The sequence below is a fragment of the Monodelphis domestica genome, chromosome 4 (assembly GCF_027887165.1).
Source record: "Monodelphis domestica isolate mMonDom1 chromosome 4, mMonDom1.pri, whole genome shotgun sequence".
In the NCBI taxonomy this organism is placed as follows: domain Eukaryota; kingdom Metazoa; phylum Chordata; class Mammalia; order Didelphimorphia; family Didelphidae; genus Monodelphis; species Monodelphis domestica.
Window position 1 is genome coordinate 424,492,314 of NC_077230.1, and position 16,525 is coordinate 424,508,838.

At 39.5% G+C, this 16,525-nt stretch overlaps 2 protein-coding genes across 4 annotated transcripts in view; one reads left to right on the forward strand and one right to left on the reverse strand.

Moving 5' to 3' along the window:
* The window catches only part of LOC103092082 (uncharacterized), a 33,633-nt gene extending 27,454 nt beyond the window's left edge, over positions 1-6,179 (forward strand). For 2 of the 3 annotated variants that reach the window (XR_008918148.1, XR_008918147.1), the window contains 2 exons: positions 46-4,233; positions 5,820-6,178. The gene's annotated coding sequence lies outside the window, so the exon portion shown is untranslated. Of the gene's footprint in view, positions 1-45; positions 4,234-5,819 lie in introns of all 3 variants that reach the window. The other variant, XR_008918150.1, reaches the window with a different exon arrangement.
* Positions 1-16,525, reverse strand: part of LOC103092368 (uncharacterized) — a 1,666,349-nt gene that overhangs the window by 198,174 nt on the left and 1,451,650 nt on the right. Inside the window, exons 100-101 of the mRNA XM_056825346.1 lie at positions 7,780-8,055; positions 7,150-7,401 (exon numbers count right to left, since the gene is read on the reverse strand). Coding sequence (XP_056681324.1) covers positions 7,150-7,401; positions 7,780-8,055 — 528 coding nt within the window. The remainder of the gene's footprint in view (positions 1-7,149; positions 7,402-7,779; positions 8,056-16,525) is intronic.

Sequence of the window (16,525 nt, forward strand, 5' to 3'; positions counted from 1 at the left end):
AGGCCTGACCCCTCTATTCACTGAGACTTTACTCCTTGTTGCTAGGAAAAGAGAAAGCAGGAAAAAAGGAGAAAGCTGTGGGAGAGACCTGAGAACTGGAGAGTTACCACCATCCTCAGAAGGAAATGCTTCCTCAGTGTTCCAACTCCTGCATGGTCCAGCAACCTTAGCACTAGATGACTGGCATGGAGAGGTGCCTTATTAGTCTATTTCAGATTTCCCCCAATTCATGAACTTCATGTGTTTCTGATTTCTATTAACGAGATTCCTTAGTAGCTGTTTCCTGTCAAAGAACAGGGAATGAGGATCCCAGAACACCTATTGAAAAGCTCATCAAAGGAAAACACATACAGTGTGTCTCACATACAGTGCCAAAAAGAAGGGGAAAAAGTAAGGGTGAGAACATACTTTCTGAGAAATAAATCCTCTACTGCAAGTCTGACTTGGCCAGGTTGGGATGGATGGATCTTGCCACTCTATGACTCAGAATAGGGTGGGTCTTTCTCTCTTTCTAGGGCTGGGAGGGAAGAATCTCAGGTCCCTTTTGTAAGTTAGGTAAAGGGAGAACCTGGCCCATAGTAGTCAATGGGTCCCAAGGGGGAAAGGCACAGAAATGGAGACTGGAGGAGTCTTTCAGAGAAATGGGACCACTAGGAGAACCTAGTTTGCTCTCTGACTTTATTTACAGGGATTGGATACTAAGGATTTGTGCTCTGTAAGGTTATAGCATTTGACCATGAATAAATATCCGACATGATTTGGCTGAGTTCTCAATCACAGTAACTGAGTTACTTGAGAAAGAAGGGATACTTAGAGAGAAGTTAAAAGTCTTGTCTTTGGAGCTTCTTAAATTTCAAGATTTCTTCTCATGTACCTAGGTTTCTTTCCCCTTCCCTCATCAAGCCAGATCTCTCACATACAACTAATTCAAAGTTAACTCTTCAGCCATATGCACTATTTTTCTCCTACTCCACTCATCTATGGTGTCTGGATGTATCTCAGGAGTCTTTTCCTTCACTTAGTTTCTCACAAGGTTGTGTAATATTTTAAATTGTGAGGCTATTTGGAGTTTGATAACTTTATTAAGTGACAGTACTAGTAGTAGTAGTAAAGAGAGGGAAAAGTAGGAGAAAGGTAAAGAGATACTTAGTATTATTAACTTTATATGGTTGGACTGAATATTTAATTGGTGGTCACCAGGGATTTAATTACTAAATCCCAAAATGAATTACTAAAGTAAAATGGAATTTATGGTAGTTTATTTTACATTAGAGGGAAGAAATTAAGGAAAAGAGAGAGACAGCAACACAGAGAGAGACAGAGAGAGAGAAATAGAGAGAGAGAGAGAGAGAGAGAGAGAGAGAGAGAGAGAGAGAGAGAAACAGAGACAGAGACAGAGACAGAGAAAAAGAGAGAGACAGAAAGAAAGCTCCTGTTTCCTCTGAACCAATTAGAAATTCTAAAGCACAAGTCAGGGGAAAGGAGTATCAAGACAATGGGCCTTTCTTGGAGGTTCACACCTCCAGAAAGGGCAAGGAAGGAAGTCAGCCATTTACACTCACCACAGTGACTGTCTAAATGGAAAACAGTCTGAGGTCTCCTGTACGAGCTCCTCCAAGGGTCCAGTTCTACAACCAAGTATCTTGACTCTAAGTCCGAGTATCTGTCTTCCAGTCTCTCCTCAAGTATCTGTCTTCGCTCCACCTCATAATAACTATCTTCAATCTAAGTCCAAGTAACTGTCTTCCAGTCCAACTCTGAATGACTGATTATCCTGTGTGTCTCTATTTCCACTATTTAAATACCTTTTTCTCTTGTGTCACCTCCCCTAACACTCCTTTCTAGGACTTCCCACTTTTTGACACATGGGTCAGAGACCTCCCACTCAATGTATAAAATGGGTGTTCACACTTTTGTGGTTAGTTCACACCTTATTGTGGTTAAACCAGGTAGATCTACTTTAAGTACTGGGTTTACATTTTGGGGATTAAAATCTAAAAATAGACAGGGGATTACAATTTAATCTTCACAATAAAGGAAGAGGTAAGTGCCTTCATTGTTACAATAAGAGGATTACAATTTAACCTTCACAGTATGTAAAAGGAATTTCCCTCCCAATTATGTCTCTTTGTTTGATAGCATCAATCGGTGACCTGGAGATCATTTACCATTGACATGTGCAAGTATAAACAAACTATCAGAGAAAGGAAGTTGAAACCAAGGAGAAGGAAAACTTATTCCATAGGAACTGCCCCCCTGGGCATTGCCAGGCAAACTAAGGAACTATGATTGGTTCCTGAGATGTGATGGGGGGAGAAAGAGTAGGTGGAGAAAACTGCTTATAAGGTTAGACCAAGGAACTACTCCTGCTCGCTTTCTCTGTCTCTCTCTCTTTGTGTGTCTCTGTGTCTCTGTCTCTTTCTCTCCCTGTATCTCCCTCTTTCTTAGTGCAGGTGGTTAGCTGCAATACAACAAATGGTAAATAGAATATTCAGCTAATCAACTCACGACCTACTTTCCTACATTTCCCTATCTTTCCTAACACTACTTTGATGTAATAAAACTACTCAAGCTACTACTAGCCTCATAATTTAATTTTAATTGTTGCCATGAGGGGACCACAAAAGTTTGACACATACTTTCATTTTGTTCAGTTTCTTCACATTTTACTCTCCCTAAACTATTCTTAAATAAGTGTTAGTAGCTGAGTTAGATTGGCTGAAAAACACCAAGATGCTGACCAGAACCAGTAATCAAGACTGACCAAAGCTACAACCTCACTGCAGAAAACTTTGCGTTGGTGAGAAATAGTTAAGTATAGGGGAAGGGAAGCAAGCATAACTTTTGCTTTTTCCACCAATAAAGCTAGGTTTGGGGATTAAGCTCTAATTAATGATTAAATGACACCTAGGAGATATAGTGGATGCAGACTGGAGTCAGGAAACTCATCTTTCTGAGTTCAAATCTGGTCTCAGACACTCACTAGCTGTGTGATGCTGGGAAAATCGCTTCACCGTATTTGCCCAAGTTTCCTCATCTGTAAAATGAGCTGGACAAGGAAATGACAAACCCCTCCAGGATCCCTGCTAAGGAAGGGAGTCAGGAAGAGTTGGACTTGACTTAATAATGACTTCATAAAGAATTTCTCCTCACACATAAGGGTTTTGCTTTCCATCACCATTTGCCTCTATGATTCTAGTTCAGCCCTCTGAGGCCACACAGAACACTTCTAATTCCTCTTCCACATAAGAGTCTAGAAAATTGCTATCAGGCCTCTCCCCAATGCTTTTATTCCTTTTTCTAATATGTAGTTCCCATAATTGATCTTCAGAGACTCCAGACCCCTTCACCAATCTGGCTGAACACTCCCCAGTTCACTGTTGCCCATTGTAAATTGTGTTATCTAGAACCAAATACAATAATCCAAGTGCCATCTTATAGTACAGAAGGACAGCTATATCCTTATTCTTGGAAGTAGATATGCATCACTTAAGACAGCATTAGTTGTTGGGGTAGTTGTGTAGCTCAGTGTATTGAGAGCCAGGCCTAGAGATCAGAGGTTCTGGGATCAAATCTGACCTCAAATAATTCCTCCCTATATGACGCTGGGACACTCACTTAACCTCCATTGCATAGTATTGATCCTAAGTCTGATAGGTAAGGGTTAAAATTATTTTGCATTATGTTTTTTCAACTGCCTGTTACTGTTAAAAATGATAATAAATTTGTTGATCTCTCAATCATACCCAAGGTCTCATTATGCAATCTAACATGGCATTAAAAGTCTATCTCCAATGTCCCCCTTTTAAATTAACCATCCCCCATGAATTCAACTTTTTTAAATGGAATGGGAACCAGTCACTGCCCCATCAAGGCCAATGCTTTTTGGTAATTTGGACGTTTTATATTCAAGGATAGGACCTGATATCAATCCCCAGTAACATTCATCTTACAACATTCCATCTACAGTGCTAGCTTCCTGAGCTACTTCTATATCCTATCAGCTTTTACCATCCCTATCCTCCCAATTTTTTCTTTCTTTCTATTTTCCTTCCAGTTTCAAAATTATGCTTTCTGCTTGCCTGTAGGATTAGTAGAATATTAGTGGTAATCATTTACAAAGCTCTTTACATATATTATTTCATTTTATCCAAGTCACTCATAGGAACATTGAACAGAAAGAGTTCAAGAACAGAAACTTCAGAAGATTTGTCTGAACTGATGCAGAATGAAGTGAGTAGAAGCAAGAGGGTAATTTATACAATAACTACAGTGTTATGAAGGCAAACAGCTTTGAAAAACTTGGGACCTCTGATCAATGCAGTGGCTAACAAGGATTGCAGAAAACCCATGATAATAGGTTACTCACTTTCTACAAAAACCTACAGACTTCCTATGAAATCAGCTGCCGCATTTCAGAAATGGGATGGATTCAGGGTGTATGTTGCAACAGATATTTTTTGAGATTGGGAATTAGTTTTCCTTGATTGTCTATGTGACATCATAGGTGTATTTTAATCTTGAAACTATTATTGATGTATTAATATTGCAACCTATGTGCTCATGTATGGGATTCATAGGCATAGTACTTCTTGATCATTGTATTTAATAGGTACTCTATTAATTCTGACCACTCTCCAAATTTACATCCCAAAGGTCAGAAGAATTCCTGGGTAGGCTGCCACATTGTCCTAGTTCTCACCTTGCCAGACCATATTCCATACAAGGTCATATGCTGAGTTAATCTACTCCTCTTTGATCTTGTGGTTATCAAGTGAGCCAATGTTAAGTCTTATGCCTTGTCACATGAACATTAGCTACCTCCCATTCCCCATTCTTTGATCCTCCAATAAAAGATTGAGGACATATGTAGGTCACTCTCTGTCTATCACCATCAGAGGGGCACACAAGCTGGATCCCAAGCTCTTTAAGCCTTGTCTCTGAGTCTTTCTTCCTTTATTATATTCCCTCTTTTTCTATATCCCATTCGCCCATTTTTCCTCAGTTTCTAACTCTGCTTCCCAGGTATCCACCTAAGAATATATTAATTTATGGCTTCAGGCAGTTAGAAACCATACTTATCCCAAAGATTTTCTTATTCATTAGTGGTAGAATGTAGATGGGGGACAGGAAATAGATTTTGGTTAATTGGAAAAAATTAAATTAAGAAAAAGCTCTTTTCAACCACAGGTGTCAAATATATAGCCTGCAACATTCCAAGATGCTGCCTGAACCAGGTAAAAAGGTAATTGGGAAATAGTTAACAAAGCAAAATAACACACAGATAATTTCATTAATAAATTAAAATTTGTGCTTTAAGCATTCTTATGTACAGATTGAGGCCAATAAAAAATCTCCCCTACTCTAAAGTATATGCTGTTGGTGTCTGACTTTCCCAAGGTCACTTCCCCACTTCACAATTCTATCTCTCCCCACTGCTCTCTATTCAGAACATCCCCAGAGTTATGGAGAGGAAGTTGGGATACTCCTAAGGTTTGTAACAATAAAACTTTATGAAACAAAAGGAAACTAAGGCCAGAGATGATCTCTCTATGGTCCTGCTGTACATTAATGTGATTATGGGAGTGGAGGGTCTGTCATCTGTACATGAGAAAGTCTGACCAGTGAATTAATTGGGAAACAGGAATTCTACTGTGGACCAAGTTACTGGATGCTAAAACCAATAGATGAGAACCAGGTTTCATAACAGACATGCTTCTATGTGACATTTTATGCCACAAAGAGGAAAAATATAGGTGCAATGGTGAATTTCAATGTGTGAAAGGAGACAAAATATACATTCTCCTTTCCATCTCCAGAATTTCCCTGCCAAAGGGGATCAAGGCCAGCCCCATTGCATGAACATAGCTTATACTCCAACCAAGACTGGAAACATTCTGTGGGTCCACAACACCAAGGGAAATGGACTGAAGTAAAGATTATGGGGCAGTCATTGAACCTGCAGTCCTAGAAGTTGAGAGACAAAGAAGTTTGATGTCACTGGGACAGAAGAGAATAATACAATATCAATAACAAGGATGATGACAACAACTCACATTTTTTGTGCTTACCATGTAATGTTAGGATAATTTTATCATTTTGACTTAAAATCTAAATTAATTTTGTCACCAGGGAAAATCCCATATAATAAAATACCAAAGAAATTATGATGATTTTAGTTAATATAGAGAGAACGAATTAAGGAGAAGAGAGAGAGAGAGAGAGAGAGAGAGAGAAGAGAGAGAGAGAGAGAGAGAGAGAGAGAGAGAGAGAGAGAGAGAGAGAGAGAGAGAGAGAGAGAGAGAGAGAGAGAGGGAGGAAATTTAATTAAATCTGCTCCAGCTCAGGCTGAGCCAGTCAGGAGTTAAAGGCCTTGGCCAAAGTGGCCTCCCTGAGCCCAAGGGAAAGGAAGTCAGTCTTACCCAAGTCATCACAAGACTGTGTCAAGGAAACTGTCTGAGGAAGCTCCTCCAGGCTGAGTTCCACCCCTGAACTGAACCCCAGGCTGCTCATATGGACCTTATCAACCTTGTGGCTCCTCCTCTAAATTTTCACATCTACCAATCACATCAAAGGCTTTCTCCAGGACTTCCCATACTTCTAGTTTTCATCTTCTTTGATTAGATTTTTGAGTTACTTAACATTTCTTTTTTATGTTCACCTTTTGTTAATTACTTGACATTTTTGTGCTTAATTTAACCTTCATTGGTACTTAACATCTTTTTGTATTAAGGTCTAAAAATAGACTTAGCTTAACGTTATAGCTTCACTATAAGGTGAGAACTAAGTACCTTCATTGTTCAATCAGGAGATTACAACTTTTTATTCCCCTAAAGTACTGTCTAGGTAGGGTGGAGTCATTTTAAAGTTCACAGTTAAAAGGACATTCTCCACATAGAATCCTATTATAAAAGGAACAATTATTATTCATTATTCCAGATGAAGAAAATGAGGCTGTGAACAGAGAAGACATATTTACTACACAGAGAGTAGACAGAAAAGGAAGGATTCAATACAAGTTTCATGATTCTGAGATCAGGGCTCTTTCTAACACAATGCATTGTTCCATGGGACCAGGGGGTTAAATGTACTTATGTCTATCATACCAGGAAAAGATAAAGCCCAATGGGGTCCAATCCAGATACTCACCATAGATTATAAGAGTCTTGTTTGCAGTGTGTGCCAAGCCAGTGAATGAGTTAGATGCAATACAGGTATAGGTTCCAGCACGATTCAGGGATGCAATAAAAGAAAATGTGGCTGAGTTGCTGACTGGTTGTCCATTCTGTAACCAAGTGAATTGTACTGGTGGGTTAGAAATAGCAGAACAGCTCAAGGTAATATTTGCCCCAGTAGGGTACACATCCTGTGTACGGACAATCATGGCGATATCTGGGCCATCTGGAAGAAAGAGAAGGATTCCATATTGAAATTACATTAGAAACAAGGGGCATCTCCTAGTCTGTAACCCATCACCAGGAATCACTGTGTCTCCCTGATGCTCCTTTGATCTGGAAAATTCACAACTGTTCCTCTACTTTTCCAGTTAAGAGCTGAACTTGGAAGATCTTAAGGCTTTCTCCAGTTCATCACCCTGGCTGGCCACCCTCCACCAGAAAGCATGGCAAGGCCAATCTGGGCTCACTAAAGTTAAACGAGGATGGGAACCTCAGAGAGTATTTCTTTAGCTCTCAGAGAAGTGACTGAATTAGCCTGGCCTCTGGGAACACACCACCAGCCTATAAGCAGGCACCATATAGGAAGAACAAATATACTCACAGGCAACATCCAGTGTGAATGGATCACTCCTATTGCTAAACAATGGGTTCTCGATTTCACACACATATGGCCCTTTGTTATCCCTTCTTGTGAGATTGGGGATAGTGAGTATCTTCTTATCCGGGGACAGCTGTATCCTGCTACCAGCTGGGGCAACTCCATTTATGAACCACCGGTAAGCGTGAATTTGACCTGTAGCCTGGCATGTCATTGAGAAGTCCTTGGTCTCCACTGCAGTAATGTTGGAGGTGACAATGGTAGGTTTGGACAGTGGCGCTGTGCAGAGAATAGACAGAAAATGACTGTGTTGGTCCTTTTTCGTACATTATAATCAAATAACTTGTTTGGAAGTGGCCTCTCTAAGTTCTTGGTAAGGCTGGAGGCCAGAGACCAAGAACCTGTGATTTTAATAGCAAAGACCCCCCCCCCCTTTCTCTGGTACAGGTCTTAATTCCAGGCCTTAGGAAAAGTTCATCTTCAGTTCTTTTGGCTGACAAAGACATTCACATGGAGTCCAAGACCCTGGTGTTCAATCTTTCTGGTCTGAGGCAAGCAGGACTGGGGATGGCATAGCCATTAATAGAGCACTTTTATTTGGATTTGAGGCTTCTCTAGCTTGGCAGAACCAATGAGAGTTTATGATTCCTTGGCCTGGACTTCCAGAAGCCAGGGTTCCTTACCTTGACGGCTTGATAAGGATATTGGGAGAGGCTGGTGTGAATGGACTAGGCACAGACCAGAGGGAGATTGTGTTTAGAAAAGGAAACATTACTTTAACTCTAAAGAGGAGAGAAAAGGAAAGGCAGAGAGTGGGAATAGATCACTTAGTAGCAGGGTACAAAAAGAAGAGCCTCAGACTGGGAGTCAGGTGAGACCTGGTTCGAGTCTGGAGATTTCAAACCCACAATAACATCTCTAATGCCTAGGACTGTGATTTGTCCCCAAGAAGCAGTTCATACCCTTTACAGAAGATTCTGAAATTCTCTGCTTTGGTCTCTTCCCTTTCCTTAGGTGTTTCCTGCCCTCCAACATGAGAATGAGAATGTTGAAGGTGATCTTCAAGCTCAGATATAGCTTTATGCTGGGAATCTAAGCCAATGGGGACTAATTTTCCCTCAGCCTTCATGGCCCAAGGAGAGCCCTTTCCTTATCTCTAGTTGGCAGGTAGGCCTTGCCACTGACACAGGTGTGTGTGCCAGAACAATCCCTGGGGAACATCCAGGAGGATCACCAGGTTTCCTTCCTGGGTGATCTATGGCCAACTGTCTTAAAATTAATTTCCAAATTGATAGGAATAAGTTAGAAATATTTCAGCTTCCTTGACCTTTATTCTTGTTATTTTGGTAGACCTTGCACTCCATCCCCGGGACTCTGTTGGAAAATTTAAGGTGAAGAAGAATGAGCCATTTTTTATCCAGTAAAGCCAAGTGGGACTGGTCAGGAAGGTGACAAATCTGAGGTCAGATAGCCACCTTTTGAAGTGGGGGGGAGAATATGAAGAAACAGTGAGCATTCTCCTGGGCAAGAAGGCCATGGACTTTTTGGAAGGTGTTTTGGCAGCATCAGTGGATCCAATGCCTGACATGACATAGTGAATATTATTGGACTAAGAGGGAGAAAGACCTGAGTTCAAATTCTGTCTCAAAATGTTACTGGCTGTATGACTTACTAGCAAGTCCCTATCTGTGTCTCAGTCTTCTTATCAGTTAAATGGGTAAAATAATCTCTCCCTCCTAGTGCTGTTGGCTCAAATGAGACCATATATAGAAGTTCTGCATAAATTCTGAGAATAGCCTGAATGAAGGTTCAGAGGAAGAAAAGTACAGAGTATGAGTCTGGGTACCAAAGGCAGACCCAGGCTGTCTGAGCACACAATGCATGGCCAGAAGTATCTGAAAGGTCTGATGCCATTTCATAAGGGATAAAGTTTAATGCCAGACTAAGAACACTCAAGGATAGTCTGTAGGCAATAGAGAGTCACGAGCAGAGAAGAGACATGAGCACACACTTATTTAATTGAAGGACCAAATGAGGGCACTAGAGATACTTAGCCCAAAGAAGAAAAGACTTGAGGAGGAGGGGAGACATGTCTCCAAAGACTGGTCAAGTTATAATGGGTTTGATGCCCCTGCCAGGGGATGCTCAGTGGTTACATTGATCAGGGAGGGACTATTTCCTAATGTGTCAGTATCTTTTCTCCTTACAGCAACATTCAGGTACCCTTTTATCTCTTTTCTATCACAGAACAACTCTTTTTTAAAAACCCTTACCTCCTGCATTAGAATCAATACTCTGTATTGTTTCCAAGGCAGAAGGGCCAGGCAATGGGGGTTAAGTAACTAGCTCAAGGTCAAGCAGCTAAGAAGTGTCTGAGGCAAGATTTGAACCTAAGAATTCCTGTTCCAAGGCCAGGCTCTCAATCCACTGAGCTACTCAATTTCCCCCACAGATCAACTCTTCAGAGGAGGTAATGGCTTCTTTTTCAGATGGGGCAGGGATTATGATTGGAATCTTGGTGATTCTGATTGAGAACTCTACTATTTTTTTGTCAGAAAGATAGGAGATAGGATTCTGTGGCCCCTGACTCTCCTCTCTCCTAGTTTGCATCCCAAAATGTGGGAGAGAAATCAAGATGATTCCTCAATTCCTTGACCTTCTCTAGGGCCCTGGTCTTCCTCCCTGGCCCAAGCTTGCCTTTCAAGCAGTATTTACTGCTGTGGATTTCATTGTTCTTTTCAGAGTTATTCATTATTCCTCCTTTTTTTTTCAACTTCTTTTAGAAGGAAAATGGGGGGGGGTGGGAATAGGGTAGAAGGACATACAGAGGTAGTAATCATAACTATGAATGAGAATGGCATGCACATAATGCAAACAGATAACTTAGAATGGATTATGAAACATAATCTAACAAGATGTTGTTTATAAGTATTGCACTTGAAACATATTAACCCTGAGTGAAAATAAGGGGCTACAGCAGAATCTATTACACTGCCTCAGAGGTTAAAAACATCAGGGTAGCAGTCATGATCTCAGACAAAGCAAAAGGCAAAACAGATCTAATGAAAAGAGAGACATTGGAAAAGTATTTTGCTCAAAGTTAGTTTTGATTAAAATTCTCTGCAGAGCATATCTTAATTTTAAAACATAATTATTTCTAAGTAGTAAAATTATAATCATAATAGCAGGTTAGAGAAAGAAAAAGTTCATGCTGCCTGTGGCCAGCTGACTGGTTCTCCTGGCTACCTCCTCTGTGAGCAGGCTGCTCCAAACCAGAGCCAGATCAGGTCAGTCATTGGATCCAAATGAGTGGAATAAATGTGAGTCCCTGGCTGCTCAAATTAAAAACCTGGAGTCCCAAAGGGAGTGTAGAAGAGACAGAATTTTCTTTCTTCTTTCTCATGAGAGAGGGCACCTGCCAGGCTGGGCAAATGTAATGCATGGGCATAAAGATAAACATTATGGAGATTTATAATGAGGGGACCACACACACACACACACACACACACACATCATCATCATCATCATCATCTGCCTGACTCCCTTGATCCAGAGGAGGGCAAAGGACACACAGGCTAGGTGTGAAGTCTACCCCAATCAGAAAATAGAAGGATATATAGCATGAGCTCCACACTAGCCCCTACTTGGAAGCAGTGAATTTATGGGGAGGGAACCATGTCCTCACAAGTAATTCTCTTAGCTTCTACAGATATGAAAATTATCTACTGCCTTCCTTGTTTCTTGAGTTGGGTCAGGATGTCCTTACACAGGGAACACAAGGGGCCTCCAATCTTCCAGATTTGCCAGGCCTGCCTCCTAAATCTATTAAGCAAAGGATCAAGAAGTGCTTGAAACTAAAGCAGACTTGCTTGCACATTCCATTCTTAATCAGGGGTGAAGGCTGGATGCTTTACCTTGAGAGGAACACACTTAATTTTATTTCCCTCACAGCAGAATAGTCTGACTTTCTGCCCTCTGTACCAATTTATGCTCATCATAACATCCCTTTCCCAAGCCTCTTTGATTGCCAGACTCAGACTTCTGTCCTGACAAGGGGCAGATCTACTAGACTCCAGCAGTAACCATGCCATGGTGGGAATGGCTGCACAATGCTTCTACACCATCTCCTAGCAGGGAAGACAAGAGAAGAGAGGACTCCGCCTCAAAGATCAGTCAGAGGTTCAGATATAAGATTTTTTTGTAGGAAAATCAAAAGGTTGCTTTTGGATTCCAAAAAAAGAGGTTCAATTTTCACAATCTCATACACACTGAAGAAATATCAATCCTAAATATACATGCACCAAACATTATGGCATTCAAATTGTACTTACTTTGTCAGATTTATTGGATTATTATCATGCAAAATAGTTTCCAATAATTACTTCTATATTTCTTCATTGGTGATTACTTCATTCTAATCATTTGAGATAATAGTAGTTTAGTTTTCTTCTGTCTTTCCTTAAAAAAATTACTAACCAGTGAATTATCTATTTTATTGTTTTTCTCACAAAATAGCTCTTTTTCTTAGTTATTAGTTCAATGATTTTCTTACTTTCAACTTCATTAATCTCTCCTGTGACTTTTAGGATTTCCCATTTGGTATTTAATTGGTTTTAAAATTTTTGTTCTTTTAAAATTCTTTCTAGTTGCATGCCTCATTCATTAATCACACTTTTTCTTTATTTTATTGATGTAAGTATTTAGAGAGGTAAAATTTCCCCTAAGGACTGTTGGAGCTACATCTCAGAAATGTTGGTATATTCTCTCCTATTGTGTTATTCTCTTTTTCTTTAGAATTTTTTCAAACCTTTATCTTCAACTTTAGAATCAATACTATATATTGGCTACATGGCAGAAGACCAGTAAGTGCTAGGCAATGGGAGTTAAGTGACTTGCCCAGAGTCCCACAGTAAAAAAGTACCTGAATCCTAATTTGATCTTTGGACACCTCCTGTCTTTAGAATTGGATCTTAATCCACTAAATTATCCAACTGTCCCTGGGTCATTCTCTTTAATGAAATAATTGATTTTTTTAACCTACCCATCTTTTAGAATTACATTATTAAGTTTCAGATAATTTTTAAACTTTTTCTGTAGCCATTCATTAAATGTAATTCTTATTATGTATGTATTTAATAGTTCCCTTTTTCTGCATTTGTTTCTGAGGTTTGTATGACCTAATACATTGCCAATTTTTGTGTAGGTGCCATGTGTTATTGAGAGAAAATATATTTATTTCTGTACTTCTTGAGTTTTCTCCAGAGGTCTATCATATCTAACTTTTCTGAAATTCACTTCCTTAACTTCTTTTTTTTTGTTAGATGTATCCAATTCTGAGATGGAAAATTTGAGGTCCCCACTAGTATAGTTTTCTTTATTCCTGAATTTCATGTAACTTCTCCTTTAGGCATTTGGATGCTATGACATTTGGTACATATAGGTTTGGCATCGATATTGCTTCATTGTCTAAGATACCTTTTATCAATATGTAGTTTCCTTCCTTTATTTTTTTAGTCTTAGTCTCAACACTGCATAGTGGTTCCAAGGCAGAACTGTAAGGGCTAAGCAATGGAGATTAAGTGACACTTCCAGGGTCACACAGCTAAGAAGTCTTAGCCCTTATTTGAACCTTGGACCTCCTGACTCTAAGTCTCACTCTCAACCCATAGAGCCACCTAGCTGTCTACTTTTTATCTTTTCAAACTTAAGTCTATTTTTATTTTTGCTTAGCTTGAGGTCATGATTGGCACCCCCACTCCTTTTTATTCACCTGAAAGCAAAATAGATTTTGTGCCAGCCTTTTATCTTTTTTCTGAGTATTTCTCCCTGCTTTAAGTGTGTTGTTTATGAAAAAAAAAACAGATTATTGGATTTTGGTGTTTAATTCCACCCTGCTACTCACTTCTGTTTTATGGATAAGTTCATCCCATCCCATTCACAGTTATGATGACTAATTATGCATTTCTCTCCATTTCATTTCCAATGTTTATCCTTCTCTCTCTCTTTACAGGCTTTCCAAGCCCACCAATGTTTTGCTTCTGACCATCACCTTCCCCAATTCACCCTCTCTCCACTCAAATCCCTCTGCCCCTACCCATTCTTCCTGTCCTCCACCTTCCCTAGAGGACAAGGTAGATTTTCAAAGTCAATTGAGTGTGGATATTATTCCTCTTTGAACCAATTCCAATGAGAGTAAGGTTTGAGCATTTCCCATCCTGCCCCTATCTTCTACTTCATTATCAACTCTTTTATGACTCTACATGAAAACTAATTCATCTTGATCTTTCATTCCCTCTTTTCCCCATGCAGTCCTCTTTCTCATTACTTAATTTTTTTATATCATCCCATTCTATTTGAATTGGGTCATGCTTTCTGTGTATACTTCTTCAAACTGTCCGAATAGTGATGAAATTCTTAAGATTTACTAGCATCATAGTCATATAGGGGGCTCAGAGGGTAGGCTTCAGACACTTGGTAACTGGGTGACCCTGGGTAAGTGACTTAACCCCATATTGCCTAGCCCATACTGCTCTTCTGACTTGGAATTGATAGTTTGTACCAATTCTAAAGAAGAAGGTAAAAAAGGTTTTTTTTTTTTAATAGTTGCACAGACTTCCAGGTTAAGATGGCTCCAGAGTAGAAGCAGGGCTCTTCTTCTCTCCACCTGCCGAGACACAGTGCCTCAAAATGAGAAAACCAAAGTCAAACGAGTGAAGGAGTTCCATGGTAGGACACAGCATGGAAGGTAGGCAAAGTTAGAACATTTCCATGGTAAAAGGGAGCAATAATTCCCCCACCAAAGTGCCAGCTCACCAGCCCTCCCCCACTTCACCTACCTTACCAGAGTCCAAGGAAGCATGGAACAAACTTTTAAGTTCTAGGAAACAGCCTGACTGAGATCAACACAGACTTGTCCCTAATAGAAACTAGACCTGGGACACCAGAAACCTGAGGAAACATGGAAATTGGATGCAAAGTTTGAGCAGAGGACATGGCTCACAACAAAATGCCACAGAGAAGCAAAAAAAGCCTCCAGGAAAAAAAAAAAAACCTCTCCATCACTCAATACAGAGACTTTGCCTACACCCTATACCCTGGTGTCTTCCAGGCAATCTTTAAGTTCTTAGAGGCTACACCTGCCCCTAAGAACAGCTAGATACTGCTAAGGACTGGGAAAACATCCTAAGGCAAAAACCTCTCCAGAGCCCAATACAAAGATTGCCCACATTCCTCACTTAGACTTCTGATCATTAAGGACCAAGACAATGGTCAACAACTCCATAAACACCCCCCAAAAAACCCTAAGAAGAAAATTTTAATCCTTGATAATTGTATGCCAAAAAATCCAGACTAAAGAGGACACAGCAGAAGAATACATACAAGTAAACACACACAAAACTTTGGGAAAGAAATGGAAGTTGGTCAGAAGTTCTTGAAGACTTTCAACATGAGATTATGTGAAAAATGGAAGAGATTTGGCACAAAAAAGGGGGAGGAGAATAGTTTAAAAAATAACAATTTAAAAGACAGGATCTCCCACTTGGAAATTGTATCCCAGAAATAAATGAAACAATAAACCAATTGAAGACCAGAAATAACCTGCTAGAAGCTATGACAAGCAGGATAAAAGATCAAACTGAAAAGGAAAATCAAAACATCTTACCTGAAAACCAGGCTTTACAAACTAGAATTGGACAAGTAGAAGCCAATGATCTCACAAGACAATAAGAATAAAGTTAGCAAAATCAAAAGAATGACAGATTAGAAGGCAACATAAAATATCTCATTGAGTGGTTGACCTGGAAAATAGATTTCCAAGAGAAAATTTGAGAAACATAGGCCTATCTGAAAACCTGAAAACAAACAGAAACCTTGACATTACACTACAAGAAATTATCCAAAAAACTGCACTGAGGTTCTTCAGCAATAGGGCAAAATAGGCATCGATAGAGTCAATACTACAATACTACACTGCTACACTAAATCCTCAAAAGACAACCCCCAGGAATGTAATTGCCAAATTCAAAAGCTTCCAAGCTAAGAAGAAAATATTACAAGAAACCAGAAAAAGACAACTCAGATATCAAAGAGAACCAATCAGAATTACAAAGGATCTAGCAGCCTCCACACTAAAAGACATCAAGACTTGGAATATGATATTCATAAAGGCAAGAGAATTGGGTCTACAACCACAGATTACCTACCTATCAAAATTGACTATATACTTACAGGGAAAAGTATGGACATTCAATAAAATAGAAGACTTCCAAATATTTGTAATGAAAAGACCAGATCCAAACAGAAAATTTGACATCAAAAATAAAAAACCAAGAGAAACATGAAAAGGCAAATAAGATGGGGGGGGGTCTTATTTTTTTGCTTTCCTTTAAGGGCCTCAATAAATACAAATTGTTTATATTCCTGTATGGGGAAATGTTATTTGTAACTCTCAAAAAATTATGTTCACTATCATAATAGTTAGAAGAATTATTCATAGGTAGAGATTGGGGTACTAAGTGGCTTAAAACCATAAAAAATGGAAGTTGATCACAAGTTCTTGAAGACTTTCAACATGAGATTATGTGAAAAATGGAAGAAAGATAGGAAAAGAAGGCTAAAAAGTAATACTCAAATCTTACTCTCAGTGCAATCAATTTCAAGAGGGAAAAGCATTGAGATCCATTGGGGTATCAAATACAATCTTACCCTATAGGGAACTTGAGAAAGGAAAACTAAGTAGGGGAGTGAA